Source organism: Lepisosteus oculatus, chromosome 10 (assembly GCF_040954835.1).
Source record: "Lepisosteus oculatus isolate fLepOcu1 chromosome 10, fLepOcu1.hap2, whole genome shotgun sequence".
NCBI lineage: Eukaryota > Metazoa > Chordata > Actinopteri > Semionotiformes > Lepisosteidae > Lepisosteus > Lepisosteus oculatus.
Genome location: NC_090705.1, coordinates 34,287,667 through 34,301,729, shown reverse-complemented (window position 1 = coordinate 34,301,729; position 14,063 = coordinate 34,287,667). Strand labels below are relative to the sequence as shown.

Here is a 14,063-nt window from a genome sequence, read left to right as displayed (position 1 = left end):
AACCGCTTTGTGTATACAGTATATAGTGTTGATTTGGGAAGTCTCAAAGTGAAATTAAGCAGATTGTACCAAATAATGGTTTATTTAGACAATATGCATTACTTTTAGGTTAATAACTTTGGAATTCAATACATGGTTTAAAAATTAGTTAAACTTGAAAATGGGCTTAAATACATACAGTAAATCTATACCAGTGCTGGCACAGGTAATAAAGGTTTCCATTAATTAATTACTGAGACATAAGAAAAAACTCAGACACAGAAATTCATATTCACATTCCCATAATTCTTTGGTTTCATAATGCTGAAAAGCAGATCCATCTCAACAGACAGATCAAAGCAGCCATAGACAGCTGTGGATGTTTCTTTCTTTTTTCCATTTATGTTTCCATAAAGAAACGTACATATTTCTTAATTGTGACCAGTACAACAGGTGTATATACTGTATGTGTTTTACAAAAGTCTGAAAGGTATTCCTTGTATTTTAAGAGCAAGCAGACATCTAAAAGCAAGCAAGGTTCTATGAAGACTAAAACTATGTGCTAAAAATACATCATAAACCTGAAATGTGTTCCTAGTTGGATATAGAAAGTGAGGCAGGCAGACAGCAAGATATATGAATAGGAGGATTCATCCATCATAATAGTAAATAATTATCTCCTTAAAGTCTGCATATTTCTGGTACAGTATTTCAATGGTGTATGCTGCACCTAAAAGCTTAGGCCGTAGACTGCTTCAGTCTAGCACTCTACAAACAATTAACCTCTAGAAAAAGAAAAATTGCAATTACATTGCCAACAACAAACTAAAGCAGAAAAAACACTTGCGCCTAAGGCAGTGTGGTTAACATGTCAATAAGACTGTTGGTGGAGAAATTGACAATTCATATTATATGGTTGAGGGTATAGGAACTCATTGACACTACCCAATAAATCCATAGGAGCAATTACTGTCTCATTTACACAAGGCAAAGGCACGTAAACTGCCTATTTAAAGTTCTTAGTTGGAAAACAAGATATCTGGTATGCAGCAGAAAACTGTCTCAGAGCCTCAAGCTGCAATATACTTAGAACTTACAATTGAATTTAGAAACCTTCATTTATTTTAACATTTTACCACTGACTATAAACTGTCGTTGTGTTTCCCAGGCCAATGAGATTAAGTACTAGCACCTAGTTATTAGGTACGACGAACGAGGTACTGAGCTCTACTAGCTATCATTTCATGCAAGTTATTTGTGTAATCGAGTTAATTAAAAGAGATTATCCATATGTTCTAATGTGTTATATTAGCTTTTAGCAGAAAGGTTTTGTCTTATTTAGTATGCAAATGCAAAGTAAGAACACCGGTCACTAGTTTATTTCCATATGCTGAAAATTCAAAGGGCTGTAACTCTAGAATTCTTGTAAAAGAACGGCATTTTAGTCTGAATTGGAGATCTTGGTGGTCACGGTCTGAGCTGTAGCCTGCATGTCTCACCTCTGACACTCTCCAGCGTGCAGGACCAGGTCTTCATTGTTTTTGGCACTGACTGTCAGCTCGTGCTCTGTTGAGTTGAAGACATCGAGGAGCAGGTGGCACTGACGGGCACTGTGGGCAAGGACACAATAAAAATCAGTTGGCATGAGCTTCCCGTACCACTACAGATCCTAGAATCCAGGTGATTTCATACAGTGTGCATTGCTTTGAAAAGCAGGAAATACTGGAACAGAAGTTCAACGTGTAAGAGTTGTGCTTATTTTGAAGAGAAAAGAAATGTGTTTTTCATTTATATGATATGGATAAAAAAGGAAAAAAAAACACTTCAAAACTAACATTTTTTAAAAGAGTAAAATAAAACCAGAAAAAATCAAATAGAATGGAAGTGAAAGGTGAAAATCTGGCCAATATAGAATGAGGCTTTAACCTAAAAGACAGTTCACATTGTTCCAAACTGTGCTAAGACCAGCTGTCAGATGTTAATGCCCAAGTTCAAGCTGGTGATGTCCACAGTGTTCAGTTCAGTGACCCATTTTTGCCTTCACAAGAAAAAATTAGCTTCCTGCAGAGCCGAGCAAATACAGGGCTATGCACTAGATGGAAGATGTAGCAGTCAAGACCCAAGGAAAACAGGAACTTCCAGTTTCCCTCAAACATACCTCCTGGACCTAACTACAGCAATCTTCTAGATAAAATCTGTAAAATTTCAGATGATTTATAGTACCCTCCATACCATCACTCTTTTTTTTGTTTTTCTTTAAGAAGAATTCTCTTTCAATAAAAATTACAGGAAAGCTCGCGAAAAGCATTCTTGACGCTTGTAATGATTGTGCAGACTTGAGTACATTATGTAGGATTCAGAACAAACTCATGCACTCAAAGACAAGTAAGTGTGAACTACATCATGTGTGCTTTTGCAGTTCCTATCGGAAAGGTTCACGCAGTGTGTACCTGTTTTAGCCCCAGGCTTAACTTTAATCCCAACAAATGATAACTTTTGAAGCATTTTTCAAAAGATCTATTCAACTGCATAGAGAGTACTAAGCAGAACATAAACCGTGCAGTGACAATAAATTCCTCAAAGCAATTTAGATTTCCCTAAGTGAAAGGGGTCTTAATAGTCCAGTTGAGCAGACAGATCAGAGGGGTTTTAGGACGACTAGCATCACTGCACCTCTCTGAGCATTCTCTTTGAGCCAACTTAAACTCTCAGCTAACATAACAGATCGAATCATGTTATTCAGTACTATCATTTAATGTGTACTTTCACCTTCATTTTGTTTTACTATTTAGTATTCTCTTAATGCTAGTGTTTTGGGAGACTCACTTTAAGGAACCAATCAAAAACTGAGATCGACCCCCATACTAGGTCAAGCCTGTAGAAATAGGAAAATAATTCTTCTGTTTCTTCTACTTATATTTCGATGATGTACCGATATAGAACTAGTTTGTCAAATTCATTTTGACAGACTTGATAAATATACTGTGCGACTTTCCCCTGAGAAAGAAATGTTTCAATTTCATGTCAATCGTGAAATCAATTTCACTTTGATTAAAAAAAAAAATCTGCACTTTAAATGTTTTGTTAGAAACAGTTAAAAAAACAGTAGATAAGGCACTGACATGGCTTTATACAACAGTTATCGTCTAATGAAAAGTCTATGAGAAAGTCTAATGCTTTCAAATTGTGCATTAAGAAGACAGCAAAATGTTACCTGCAGAAGTATGTTTAACTGACAGGAAAAGTATCGGTGCAAAGGTTCATTAGGAGCCTATGCCACAGTGCCCGGATTTCAATCTAGACCAACTTTGCAAAACCACAGGCACATTTCTGCTTAAACCACTGTTTTGCGAACAACTTCCATTCACCTTGTACTAGTTTATGTGAAGGCACAGTTACCTCAAAAAGTCAGGCCAACAAAAAAAACTCCCTTGAGAGGGTGAATCACAAATATAACATCCTGTAGCTATTCCTGTATTTGCTCCATTTGATCTAGCACTAGGTAAAGATTTTCACTCAAAGAAGTTAGATTCCCAAGCATTGTATAGTATGGTTTCAGACTAAATTAAAGAAGAAGGGTTCTCAATCCATAAAAATGGCAGTAAAGCAGGTTGTATATATTGAGCTTTTATTGTGCTAAGAGAAACTGTGCAAAAAATGCAGTTTTCGCCTTTATTTAACAATAACATACTAGATATAAATCAATACAAATATTTTATTCCTGTATTTATAGTAGCAAACTGTTATCCAAAGCACATAGTAAAATAAAGTACAATTTCAATGGCAATCATGCACCAATTACTGTACAAAGAGCTCAAAGTAAAGGGATAGAATGAGATATATATCGTAGATATATTTTATATAAAATAAAAAAAATATGTTGACTTCATTACTATTGTACAGTATATTTTACCTACAATGCTTTATTCTGTTTGTATACCACAATAAAGAGGCAAAGACAATGGCATTTACAATGTTAGTGTTGCCTCATATCAAAACTATGAAAATATGGGAAATTGAAAGAAATGGAATACATTTGAATGATAGGAAAGATATGCCTGAGAAAGTTGGCATGTTAATTCAAATATCAAGAGATTATGTCCATTGTGTAAAACGAAACTAAAAAAAATAAGGAACAAGTAATAGGTTTATTCCATGCTGAAAAAAAGAAGAAAGAGAACACAACGTTTCGGCCGTGGAGCCTTCTTCAGGTGTGACACACCTGAAGAAGGCTCCACGGCCGAAACGTTGTGTTCTCTTTCTTCTTTTTTTCAGCATGGAATAAACCTATTACTTGTTCCTTTGCAGCCTACGCATGCTGACGCAGCTACCCACCTAAAAAAAATAAGGATGGATGTTGACAATGATCTGGCCACTACAGTACAAATTGACTACAAAGCAAAAATAACAGTTTTAACCTTGTTGACACAATAAGAATAATAATTGCTTACACTTATATAGCGCTTTTCTGGAGACTCCACTCAAAGCGCTTTACAAGTAATGGGTACTCCCCTCCACCACCAATGTGCAGCACCCACCTGGATGATACCATCCATAGGGTACAATGTCAGGAATGTTCTGCAAACTCACAGAGCAGAACTGCTTTTCTATAAAATCTTCACATACATCAGTTTTCCAATTCATCCATCCATCTATCTATTTTATTAATAAGCCTACAAATAACATTTGTCAGGAAATCTAATGGAACAAGACTTCCTCCAACTGGTAGATCTGTTACCATTTATGTGTCATAAAGGTGGTCTTTGCGATAAAGGTAAAGTAAATAAAGTCTATCTAAAATCAGAGTAAGAAATTTCTATTTCTTACTGGGGGAAAATAATTTTAATCAAAATATCATTTTGCACTGTGCATTTATTGCAGACGACTTCGGAAATGCTAAAGTTTAACCAAGATTAGATCATCCCTCTTTTTTGGCAAAGGGATGATATCACAATTACTCACCCCACACATAAATTCTAATTTGTAAATGGCTAATGAAAACAGGAAAAGCTGCCAAAAGAATTCTTTTCCACCACTGATTATTACAACTTTGCTTTTCACAGTTAAAGTTGCACTTTAAATTCTGTTAACCTTGCGGCAGATTAACTTTTCCTCATTACCACCTGATATAATACATACAGTATTAAATGTACCCATGACTCAATTTAAAGTCAAGACAACCTTTTCTATGTACTGTATACTCATACAGTATGTCATTTCTACTGAGCCTGGTGTTGTGGCATTAGCAAGCTGTGACTGAAACAGCATTCCTGAAGTTGTGGTTAGTTAGGCCCAAGAGTGCTTGGTTTCCTCAACTTCAGACTTGCCAGGCACGATGTTATAATTGAGGCCTTCAGTTGTCCATCCTTCCAGTTCTTCAGGTCTTCCTGCTAGGGCTTTGGGCTCACAATAGCAAATACAAGTAGGTAACTAGACTGCACATGTTGTTAAATGACACAAATGTTTTCTTCATCTCTCCTGCTTATGCTTATTTATAGTAGGAGTAGGAGCACCAGTAGTAGTAGTTGTCATTGTCGTTGTCGTTGGTCAATCCAAGCTCACCAACATTTAAAACTTTTCAGACCATCGTAAAAATTCTTCATTATTGACTTGTTCAGGATCATATTATTCACATTAACAGCAAAATGTAAACGAGAAGGAAAAGAAAACACTAACCAGGGTCTGGTTACATCATCCTAGAAAAGTATATTTTGCATCTTGTGTACAATATCAGAAGGCATCCTTCAAAGCACCGGGAGCTTAACAGGAACAATCAGCCGTATTTAGGAAGCTAAAACATATGTCAATAAAGTGATTTTTGCCCTTCTGGCCAATTTGTGCACCACCTGTAAATCAATATGCTGCATAAAGGATTAGAAAATGTTTCTATTACAAGAGAATGGAGAGAGAAATTAGTCTCCTACGGTGATCAATTGCACAACAACTTCCCTTGCAGCTGCAACATATTACTGATGTGCTTTTGTTAGGGAAAAAAATGTAATTACTGTATGGATATTTTTTTAGGTCATTCTTTACTTGGTTCCTGTTTTATGTAGCGTTTACATTTCCATGGATTTGAAATATAAATTTCAGCCGATCAACACCTGGTACTGTTAGAAATAACAATCCTAAAATACTAAATATTTTAATACTATACACACATACACAATTAAGACTAAACTTGCATATGATATCATTAGTATGTACTACAGGACAGTTAAGTCTGATTCATACTTTTGTATATTACGTTCCGCCAACTCATAATGACTGTCTCATTCATGATTTACCATAGAAAAAGAGCTTGTAGACACTGCCATTGTGATTGATCTAAGACGTTACAGCAGTTTTTCACATACTTCCATACAGACATTCCTCATTGTCATACTGGCAAGAGGCATTATACTCCATCATTGAGACTTATTGTTTCTGTCCATACAACAGGCTCCATATTGCAACAAAAAATAAAAATCGCTTGAGGTTTCACTCTCAAGGCTTGCAAAAAAACAAAAGTGTGTATTTTATGGATTGAGCATGGGCACTCACCATCACTAGTTTTGTCTTTAAGTTGATGTACACATCCATTCATCCATCCACTTTCCAATCGCTTCATCCAATACAGGGTTAAAAGGGGAGCCTATCTTGGCAAGCAATGGGCGAGAGGCAGGATACCACCTGCATGGGAAGCCAGTCCATTGCAGGGCACACAGGTAGACACAAACACTCACTCTTCCCAGAAGCCAATTAACCTACCAGTATGGCTGTGGATCATGGGAGGAAACCCACATGAACACGGGGAGAACATGCAAAATCCCAGAAATTGTACCCAAGGCCCCCAGCAGAAAGGCAGTAATGCTAGCCACTGGGCCACCCTGCCACCGTAAAGTACACTTTTCTATTCCAAAATATTGTGAAATTCATCGTGGGCAAAATTCATATCACACAGTTCAACACAGATTCCCTGAAAAGTGCTTCACATACAGTACCAGATATAAAACAACAGTAACTGAGGTGTGTCATTTGCCCAGAGGCTATGGTAGTAGTGATTTGTCACAGTCCTTCATTCAAGCTCATCTTTAAGTCAGACACAAAGTGTGTTTTGTAAGACGTACAGTAGACAGTGGTGCTAATTTCAAAACACTGTCAGATTTGTCCATGTTGAACCGAAGGATTATTGATCTGTTTCACCCACTATTGTTTTAATTATTTTCTTAGAATTCACTTCAGTGTGGAGAGTCTAAAACACAACTATTCAGAAAAAAGAAAAAACACTACATAATATAAAATAGCCACTTCTAGAAGTATTGGAAGAACCAAATAATGTAATATCACTTACAGTATCCCATTTTCTTATGTGAAACATTAGACATTTCTTATAAAACATTTTGAACATATCAGTTGAAAATACTTTAAAAAAACAGTTCAAAAAGTACTTAAGTTAAGCAGGTCAAAGTGACATGTTTAGTGGCAAACATGCTGTTGTCATATGACATATATAATCATGAAAAAGCATATCATGCCATGATTCTTAGGCTAATAGGAATCAGAGTATTCGATCCAGAGGGCAATCTGCAGTAAGAGAGCCTAACCTGCGTGTCTTTGGGGGTAGGGAGGAAACTGGAGCACTGGGTAAAAAGCCACAAGAACATGGACAGAACATGCAGAGTCTGGGCAGACAAGCGTCAAAGCCCTGGATTAATCTCATCAGTATAAAGGTTGTGGGGGTATGGAACAAGCTACCCATTCCAAACAGCTGGATAAGATCCTATACAGTATCCACTATATCAATCAGCATACTCAGTATACAGCATATCAATTAGCTAACTGCCAAAGAGCCGAGATGGGCCAAAATGCCTTCACTAGTTCCTAACCTCTTGTACAGTATGTTCGTCTGTCCTCACTGGATCACTAGAGCCTGGAGGCAGCTGTGCGAACCACATCACCATCCCCCCCTCAAGGTAAATAGTCTTTCACATAAAGACGCTGCAAGCAATGTACTGTATTACTGATAAATTATAAAGAACAGTTCCTGAGGTTCTAAAATAAATTATTTAAATGCAGGGAAGTTGTATAAAACCAAAACTGCATTTCTAAAAGAGGCCAGATAAAAAAAAGATACTTTGACATTCTAGACACATAACAGATATCCTGTGCTGCAAACAGAGGCTAGATACTTCATATAAGCTCACCACTGTTCCTTGAATAAATAGCATGACTTTACACATTGAGGTTTTTTTAAATCATGTTTCTGCTATCAAGCCACTCAGAACAGTATCAATAGGCTTCTAGATCAGGCAAAGAAAACTCCAAACTTTGTCCAAACAGTAATACATTGACTGCAGTAAACACATTTTCCAAAAGAGCCAGTGATTATTTCTTGCGCTTAAAAAGGGCAATACTGTGTTAGCAAAAAAAAAGCAGACTTCAAAACAGCAGAAAGCAGGTTAAAATCTCACTGACATCTTACTGAGCACTGAATCTTAGGAAAAATGGCTGCTTACATACAATGTGACGAAGTTCCTTAAAAACGATCAACTGTAATTAAAAGCACATACATCCTGAAGGTATATCAATGTTTCTTCACTTATTTCTCTCAATCTTTGCCTTTGTTTCAGGAGATGATTTACAAGGACTGCGATAAAGCACTGATTTTTCTTGCATAAGCTTTCAACTGCTATAATTAATCAAGGCAACTCAGTGCCAGACTGGTGCCAGTAACACTTTTTATTTTAAAAAAAGGAACACGTTTTTCAACTGCTAAGTACTCCACTTGCAACTAGTGACATACAGTATACTGTATGAAGAGACTTATATATTTCCATTCATTCTTTATTCTCAGAAATGAAAACAACTCATGAGCTTGGTCGTCATGATTAATTTTTGTATATATTAGGAATGGAATGAAACAACCTCAACTTGGCTATTGGAATTTACATAACTGTAACCAAAGGTAACTTTTTGAATCCACCTTTGAACACTCAACAACACCTTACAGATAGTATTAATAGAAGTGGAACATCTTTGCCATCTCACAGTTAACCAACCAATGCCTGATATATTTTTCTGCGTGTAAAAAGTTTAAAAAGTGACTTGTGTTAATACAGATATTCACAAGAAAAGAAAAATATATATATATATGTTTTCTACTTAAAATAAAGCAAACGACATATTTTAAAAAATGATAAAAAATAAATGCAGCCAGAATGGCTAGCCAATGAAAATGCATTCCAAAACAAAGAACAGTGGTTCTATATCTGGGCTAAGATCCGCCACACTGATAAATGAGATGTGAAGTCAGCTATTTGCTGGTATTGATCAGAGAAGACCCCACTAAGCAAAATCATTGACCAAAACTGGATTCACATTTTAAAAAGGAAAAGTCCTAATGGGATTTTAATTTTTTTCAATCAATAAATCCATCCATCAATACAACAGGCATCACAAGGTATACCAACCTGAGCAGTAAATCCATAAAGTGATTTACCCTTTTGCCTTTCATCGACCATTTAAAAAAAACTGCTATTATGCATGCCACTTGTAGGTAACCACCTAGCATCATTTCTACGATGACTCTAAATGGCGATTTAGGCCCAGATAAAATCCAGAGCTTGATCCAAGTGCGTGATTTACAGACTACACTCTGCTTCATGATGGTTTTCCATTGGATAGAAGCCCCTGGCCAACAGGTGTATTCCTTGATAGCAAAGGAATACATATGTTACACTGACTAGTGAAAAGAAAAGAATGTCTTTAGTCTTATATATAGGAATTCCTATATATATTCTGATATAGGAATTGTTTCAAGGATAAAAAAACCTTAAAGATATTGTGAAAATCATTTAATATTCATTTAATATGGAGAAGAGATGGCACTTTTTAAAGCAAAAGACTGAGAAATCAGGAACAAGCTACAGAGCCACTCTGTTGCAGCTTTTCTTCAAGAAACATCTTGATGAAATCCCGTCATTTCAAGACAAAATTAGATATATTATTTATTAGTATGGAAAATAGGAAGATTGGCCTCACAGCCACTTCATACAGTACACTTAAATTCAGTAGATTTTTGATACTGACATCTTTATAAACAGAGCACATATAAGGAGTGTGCATGCATCGTTTATAAAGCGGGTAAATGTGTTTTCAGCTCAGAAAATAAATTATCTGCAGCAAAGATCATTAACAAGAATCAATGTTACAATGGACCATTGGTCAATATAAACAGCCTTTGATCAATAACCTCTGACCGTGAAGCTATTCTTGAAAAATGTTTTTAAAAATAAAGTAAGCCTGAAACAAAATGAGTAGCTTTTCAAAAGTAAAAAAATGCTTCAATAACTAAAAATTCAGGAGCCCATTCTTAGCTCTGAGAACAAGGATTAGAAAGGATCCAAGAAGAATTCGGACATTAAAATTCATCGTGCTTTTTCTTTGGTCAATGTCTAAGATCTAAGGAAGGGTCACACTTCGCCCTGTTACATTGCACACTCTGGCTATTAGTATTTGGAAGGCTCCAAAGGCTATATTTTGGAAACAGGCCTTTTTCTGATTGTCCGTTTTTCTAAACAGGGATATTCCTTGTTCGCATTTAACACCCTTGCTGGACGATGGCTTTAACCTGTGTCTCACAGGGACATCAAAGATCAAAGAATTCCCAAGTAAAATAAACTGGCTGTTCGGCTGGTCTGAACAGCACTAATATGTTGTCATAGGAGATTCTGCGTTGCCTCTTCTATAATTAGTGGATCCTGGTCTCTGTTATTTACCTGAAACTAGTTCAGTCAAAGCCATGTGGCTTGGGAGTTCCATTGTAGCTGCTCAAATTTTTTACGCCTATGGGTAATAACTTGGAAGGGGGAAGAATTGGGAGGAAGGGGGTTACAGAGTGGGGAATGGTTATTTTTGTTGTATAGTAGTTTATCGTGTTCAGAAAACTAAAAATGTGTCCACATAAAAAGAAACCTAAGAGAAAGACTTATTTTTTTCCCCAATCAGAGAAAACATTACTCCTTTCTACAGGAACATAAAAGAAGACTTATTTCTCATGTTTGCTTGTGCTAATGTGCTTCCCTGAATTCGCTTTGTAAGGAATGTGGGTATTGTCAGTGTTATTTCAAAAGTACTCAAAATTTAATTTAAATCAATCTAATTAGAAATGCTTGTAGACATACCACAGCTTTTGATTTTACTCAGAAATGCAATCATATTCTTCTGAATTGCAGTCTTAAGCTCCTACATGGAATAAAGCACTCCACTGCAATCTTCTGGTATTCTAAATGAATGTCTGGCATACATAATGCCTTTAATTTCCATAATAAAATTAGTCCACAAGAACAGTACATGCTTGCAGTGCTGTTAATAAAATCTTCCATTTCCAGTAACATAAGAGTGTCCCAAAAGCCACAATACCAACATACATACACAGACACCCTCTAAATTACCAAAACAGATGAATGTTATATGGGAATAATAGGGTGTAATCAATTCCTGAGCTATTTTTAATGAAACAAGCCACTATTAAAGAAAATGTTTAGTTAATCTGATTGCTTGGCCCTGATTTGAAATCCAACATTCCAATATATAACAGCTCCCATTGGTTGAGTACCAACAGCAAGAGAATTTAGTACTGAGGTGTTATTCATTTTAACAACTGAAGGAACTGCTACCCAATCTTCACCCAGACACTGCAGAAAAAAGAAAAAGATTTTCTACCATTGCACGGATCACTGGAGCTTTTACAGATTTTCAACTTTTATTTATACAGATACAGTAGATAAAGAACTTATTCCAATGTGTGGGTCATCCTATTATGGGAGGTCACTGTGCAAAAAAAAAAAGTGTTTGAAATAAGATGACCAAGATTTGAGATTATTTAACACAAAGAATCAACTCAATTATCTTGGGAGAAAGTATGGATTGATTTTTAAAAAAGCAATTAAAAAGTCCCTACTCACAAATGAACGTCTTAGACATTCAGTTAATTCACCTTTATATCTATATATTGTATGTATCTATATGTTGAACTTTTATCTAGCACTACTGCCTTATGGAAGTTGACAGAGGCTTCACTAATATGTTAGAGAATTAGTGTTCTCTCTCAACTCACAAATGTTCGCTCTCAAGAAAAGGAAAATTAAAAAATCTCATGTCAGCAGCTGTGTACGTCTAGTTCTCTGTTTGTTACTTTTCCACTCAAAGACTGGTTTAAGTGATAATAAGTAGCTGGCTCCATGTGAGACCAGCCGTGTATCCACATCTCTCTTAATCGTTTTGTGTGCAGAATGAAATCCCACTCATGAGCAATGTATCATCCCCTTGTCTGTCAGTAAACAGCAGCAGAGGTTTGGGGGGCTCACGAAACAGAAAAAAACAAGGGTCTCAATAATGTACTTAGTGAGAAGCCTCAGAAGGATGAAAGTTGTTTCTTTTCAGACTCCAGTCTGATACAATACAATTACTTAGTATGGCACAGTATGCAAACAAACAGAGTTTAAGAAAATCTCCTGTTAAATGTTACATTCATACACACTGACCTGGCTCCACAGAAATACTGTATCTCAACAAGAGTATAGCTTCTATTTACTCCCCAGCACTGAATGGTTTTAAACTTGGAACAGTAAATTATTTTTATGCAGGTCTATTCTGAGAGAAATCCAAGAGGAATCATGGGTTCAAATGGCCTGCTCTGATTTGTAACTTTTATGAGTTGTTATGGGCCACTGTAAAATGGTTAAATATACAGTATATCCATTCTGAAATGTGTGCACATCTAGTGCTTTCATTCATGATGGAAAACTTTCAAGAACACACATTTCTTGGTGCCAGGACTGTCAGATAGTTAATTTGTCACTAAGTAAGATAGATGGGTTAAACTACAGCTATAATTATGGTAAATAATTCAAGTTGCACAGACTAAATTGTATAATCTGTCTTCCTCAAAGTATTTTTTCCACAATAACTAAACACAGAAAATACATTTTTTAATTTTGGGCCCCAATAATATGAGACATTCCCAAACACACAGTTGACATAGAGGATCAGGAATTAATATTTACTTTTCATTAAAGATAAAATCATGTTACCACCAGGTCTGGCTTCAAAAGACACATTAAAGGACAGTATTCAAAATTAAGAAATTCTTAAACGTGGGACATTAAATCCTTCACAGACATTCATACATATACATAGATATTTTAATAAAAACACTCTCTTCTACTCTTTCACAAAATTATGAATGTTTAACCATACATGACAGACATTTTCTGTTCAAGATTAATGCAGTGAATTCAATGCATTCATAATTTGTGATGTCCTAAAACACTCTGTTGTTAATTATATATTAAAAATCTTTTTAATGCACACAATGTTAATTAAATTTGAATGAAAAATATTTTTCACCCTGTTCAGGTGTTAGCCATGAATCTTCTGAAGGGACAGAAGAACAAGTGGAGAGGTCTCTGTGCGGCTACTGGGTGTGACTCTACCCTCAGAACAAAATTCATAAATGTTTCTGTGAACAAATCAATTATACAGTATGACCTTGTTTGGTTAGTGTAATCTAACCTGTTCCAAACAACGGTTTCTAACTGCTTAGCTCTTCTGCTTCTATTCTGGGAAGGGGAAATCCATTATTCCTGGGATGGTTGATATACCTCACACTGCATACATTTTTATCTTGGTGGTAAGCATACACATAAAAAAATGGAAAAAATAAATATCTACTGTATCTAGATGAGACCTCTCAGTGTAAATGGGCTCTCTGAAGAATTACCTGGTCGCAGGTAGGGTGCTGACCCTTGTGAAAAACACAGAGGGCTCCACTTCCACATGCAGTCCCAAAGACAGATCTCGGTAGAAACCTTCAGCGTGGCCGGAGCCCCCTGAATACTTGAAGTTCAAAACTGCTTCAACAGTCTGCAAGAAAAGGAGCAGAAATAAATGATTCTGTCATTAACAAACAAACAAACAGCAATTTGAAAAATTAGACAAGCAGCGTACTGTATCTGCATTTCAGGGGCAAGGAACATACAAAGGAATGGAACAGAAAAAGCAAAGTTTGCCATTAAGAACATAAGAAAGACTACAAACGA

At 36.0% G+C, this 14,063-nt stretch overlaps 1 protein-coding gene across 4 annotated transcripts in view; it reads right to left on the bottom strand.

The window, feature by feature from the left end:
• Positions 1-14,063, bottom strand: part of trappc9 (trafficking protein particle complex subunit 9) — a 665,954-nt gene that overhangs the window by 422,240 nt on the left and 229,651 nt on the right. For all 4 annotated transcript variants that reach the window (XM_015357321.2, XM_015357322.2, XM_006635851.3 and 1 more), the window contains 2 exons: positions 13,745-13,887; positions 1,479-1,589 (listed from right to left, as the gene is read on the bottom strand). In XM_015357321.2, coding sequence (XP_015212807.2) covers positions 1,479-1,589; positions 13,745-13,887 — 254 coding nt within the window. The remainder of the gene's footprint in view (positions 1-1,478; positions 1,590-13,744; positions 13,888-14,063) is intronic.